Source organism: Stereum hirsutum, assembly GCF_000264905.1.
Source record: "Stereum hirsutum FP-91666 SS1 unplaced genomic scaffold STEHIscaffold_17, whole genome shotgun sequence".
Classification (NCBI taxonomy): Eukaryota; Fungi; Basidiomycota; class Agaricomycetes; order Russulales; family Stereaceae; genus Stereum; species Stereum hirsutum.
The window spans coordinates 730,210-734,392 of NW_006763147.1; the positions used below are offsets into that span (position 1 = coordinate 730,210).

General features: G+C 50.4%; 1 protein-coding gene across 1 annotated transcript; it reads right to left on the minus strand.

Moving 5' to 3' along the window:
• Positions 1-1,181: 1,181 nt before the first annotated feature.
• Positions 1,182-2,512, minus strand: STEHIDRAFT_161731 (uncharacterized protein; the record flags this gene model as incomplete). The annotated part of the gene is made up of 4 exons (XM_007309306.1): positions 1,182-1,250; positions 1,321-1,871; positions 1,951-2,325; positions 2,386-2,512. 4 exons carry the CDS (start codon positions 2,510-2,512, stop codon positions 1,182-1,184), a joined length of 1,122 nt encoding a protein of 373 aa, XP_007309368.1.
• Positions 2,513-4,183: the final 1,671 nt, after the last annotated feature.

The window sequence follows — 4,183 nt, forward strand, 5'->3', positions numbered from 1 at the left end:
CCTCTCCTTGTACCCCTCTGTAGTATCCTTTTCTTACTCATGTAGTGCTCTTACCTTTATTCCTTACTTTCCTTACGAATTGTACTCGCTAGAAGTCTCTTATAGACCACAAGTATCAGGCCAGCGAGGGATTCGAACACCCGACTTGTGTTATGCTGCTCACGTCCTTGCGTTGGAGTCGCGAAACAGACCACTGCGTCATCGCGGAGTGGTCTATACTGGAAATGCTCTAAATATATCGTGGTCTTTCGTGGCGCGAAATGCATGCCCACAATGCTCCGCCAGATCTTTCACCCCTCATCTTCCCTCTCTTGAGGTCGAGGCGGCCTGGCAAGGTCCCTGTAGTCCAGTATACTATTTCAGCGATCAGACATGGTCAGGCCTCTTCAGCACTGGCCAATGGCATCAGAGCTATGTACAGACATTATTAGCCAGGATCAGCCCTGCTCAGCCGATGGCTCCAAAATGACCAGTCCTTGCCAGTCCTGCTCAGCTCTGTTCAGCAGACGACTTCAAGATGACCAGCCCGCACCAGCCTTGCTCAGCCCTGCTCAGGCCCGATGTGGGCTGGTCCGGTCATGCACGCTCCCTGTTCAGGCATTATGACTGCTATCAGGCTTCGCTATGGCTGACCAGCCAAATGCAAGTTTTGCGACATGGGTAAATTCGATGATGAGAGATCCAGTCACCCCCGTGCTACTCGCCATTCCGTTTTGTTCGGGGGAAAGGAAGTCGGATTTTACGAGTAAAAATTGAGGTCTATAGAAAGAACATCAGAGAACGTTTTTACACCCAAAAAAAAATCAGAAAGCGATTTTAACTTACGCTCACGGCAACCGCCGCGGAAGTTGATCGGCCTTCGAATTCGGCGAAAATTGTGTGGCAGCTGTGGCAACTGTGGCACTTGTCGAATGAGCGGTGATTGGAATTCTGATATTTCTATGTACAATTTAGATACATCCTGAAGCACTACATGGGACCCGCAGAATAAGAAAACTAGACGCCCGACAACGGTCGTCTTGAATTGATGGGTTATTATGAGTCGGACCGTGCGTCAAGGACGAGATCAAAAACTGGAGCGAAGAAACGCAAGTGCGATTACATCCGCGTTGGTCTCCATGAGTAATCATCACTCGTTCCGAAATAAATTGAACAGGACATACCGATTGACGGACTCGTTGTTACGCTTCTTGGGCACCATCCTCGGCCAAAAGGGCGCGCAACGTTCGCTCAGGTTCGTCCCAATGAACCTGTGAGTATGATATGTCATTTAGTGTCGTAAATGAACGGTGTCTTATCAGGGTAAGCAGATGCACGCACGTAATGATTCGACCCTCTCATCCTCACAAGACTGACCTTCCCGACCCTCAGTTCTTTCCTCGCCTTCGCATCCTCAATCTCTCTATATAGCTTGGGAATACCCCAAGGCATCCCCCACACTGTACGATCGCACCATATGACCCTAACATCGACACTCTCCCTCCATTTTTTCCCTTCCACTGTCACGTCTTCCGAGGACGTGACATAAATCGCCTTCCTTCTCATGTCCTCGAATAAACCAAGCTGCTGCCCGGCGGTGTAGAGCATCATGTCTGAACCGTCGGGCATAGCGGGCGGTGCGTAAAACACGGTCTGAAGCTCTTCAGGAGGAATGGCCGTGATCGTAGGTGGAGGACTGGCGAGCGGCGTATGGCTGAGTTCGAGTTTGGGGTCGGTCAATGGAGTGGAGGGGTATGAAGGAGGCAAGGAGTGGTCGTAGTAGCCCGTGATCCATGCGACAACCTCTTCACTGGCACCGGTAAAAGTGGGGTCCTCTATAGGCATGCGGACGCTTTCATGATGAGGGAAGCCTAAGACGCCATAGGATGGATCTAACGCGAATAGTTCATATGAGTTGGTGCAGAGATGGACTGAAGTGATGTGAATAACAGAAATAATACATGCCCATACCTAAGAGAATAAACTTGTTGAGGTATGCCCGTAAGGTCAACTGATCTCCCTCGAACGTTTCCAGATGAGCCAGAAGGGCGGTGACAAATGTCGCTCCCAAAGACCACCCCACCAGTGTTATCCCACGTTGCCCAGAGATCTTCGGAATATCTTCCGATATAGCGAACTCGCAGAGGAAGTCGTATAACTCTCTAGCGCGATCCTTCATGTAAGACCGAATGTTTTCAGCAGCCTCGGCCGTATCGGAGAGGGCAGAAGCCAAAAGTTGACGCTCGGAGTCAGTGAGCGGCGTCGATCCGGGATAATCACGACGATTAACGAGTATGATACGAGTGTTGTAGTGGGGAGCAAAAGGTAAGAGGCGGTAAAATATGTCTGATGCAGACTAATGAGCTTTCTTGAAAGAAGCCAGGCTGTAGAATATCCGGAGCTCACCACCAGGAGACGCTGTTCCGTGCACAATGACGAGAGTTTTGTAGTCGCTGCGACCACCAGGAGCGCCTGTGTCTTGGATAGCAAACAGCCCCACTTTCTTCTTAGTGATGGAGTTCACCGTGGACATTGTGTGAGCCTCGAGATGGAGTTGGAATCGATGAGGGTAGAGTGAGTGGTTGGCGAACTAGGGTAAATCGAAAGGCTTTGCTCGTATTTATACGTGAAATCGATGAAGCTCTTCCACAGGACCCGAGAGCTCCCGCAATGCAAGCTTGTATGATTCTACCTATTAACCAATGCACGGCCAATGAGACGAATGCATGACTCACTCGTTTCCGCGCTCTTCGACCAATAGAATATTTTTTACCACACTGTCCGAGGTCATGCATAACGAAAGCGGAAAGCTTACGCTGAACGCTGTGGTGAATCATGGCCAAGAGGATTGGCTTCTCGTGTACTTCATGAACAGTCCACATACAAGACGCCCTACCTACACGACGACGCCGAGGACCGGCTGATGTTGGAAGGTAAAGTCGGGGGGACTAGCTTTCGCTCGACATTGGACCGACAAAGAAGGATCGACCAATACAATCGCGTTCCAAGTCAAAGATGTCAGCCCCTCAATACACTCAAACATGGCGACGCACCATTGGTTCTCTACACGGTTGGCCTCTTACGCTTGAGCGCTGTTTCAGCCTGGAAGGAGGGCCTGAAACTTTGCTTCCTGAGTTGCGAATAGTACGAAGCGATTAACGCTGTGTCGTTTGACAAAGGCCTAAGGGGAGGAAGCAATGAGAAGGACAACCTATAAACGTGAATTTCAGTCATGAGTGCACTTCGAGTAGTCAAAGACCATCAAGAAGGAGGAGAAACGTACCGTCAAAACCCGTTTGCCGCGGAAGGCTTGACGAGAATCGGACATTTCTCCATGCCGGTGGCTTGAAATGACAGATTGTCACAAGTTGAGGCTCAGGCTGCTTCAGTGTATCTGCTGGAGTCAGATTAACGGGCAATTTAAGCTTCTTCCAAGTTCACAGTATGAATAGAGCGAGGTGCCAATCCCAAGTCGAATGTCGGTAGCAGCCAGCGATGCAAACTCCGAGTCGTGCTAAGTAAGTACATGCCCTCAGAAAGAAGCAAAGATAGTAGCTTCCCATTGAGAATTCACCAGAAAATACAGCGGCCGTCATGCACGCCTTGCAGGCATTAGTGCTCTCTGCTAGAAGCTGACGAAGAAACAAGATACAAGTTCGAGTTTGGTTGATCCTCTTGAGACGGAAGATGCGGGGACTGCCGGACGCTGAGTGGCGTTGTGGCCAGTGTTGTGCCGTTCTCGAGGGCGGCTGTCATACTGTGACCAACCCGTCCGGCGAGTCCGGCGCCGCCTGGAGGCACCCGGCCATGCCTGGAGGAACCCGGCCACGCCTGGAGGAATCCGGCCACGCCTCCAGGCAATTCATGTCCTCTCCCCTTTGAAGGATGCCTCCAGCCGTTTTGTACACATCTTGTAAATACCCAAAAAACAATTTCATTTATTTGCATATGCTCCAATCTGCCTGGAGACAATCCGTCACAAGTTGATCTCTCCTTGGAGGCATTCTCCCACAAGTCACACTTTGCCTGGAGGCGATTGCGGAGTAAGTTACACTTTGCCTGGAGGCGATTTCGAGCAAGTCACTCATTGTCTGGAGGCACTTTCAAAGAAGTTGCCAATTGCCTGGAGTCTATTCTCACCAGCTCCATATTTGCTTGGAGGCTGTTCTGCACATGTCATGTTCTGCCTGTGGGAGTTTCTGTC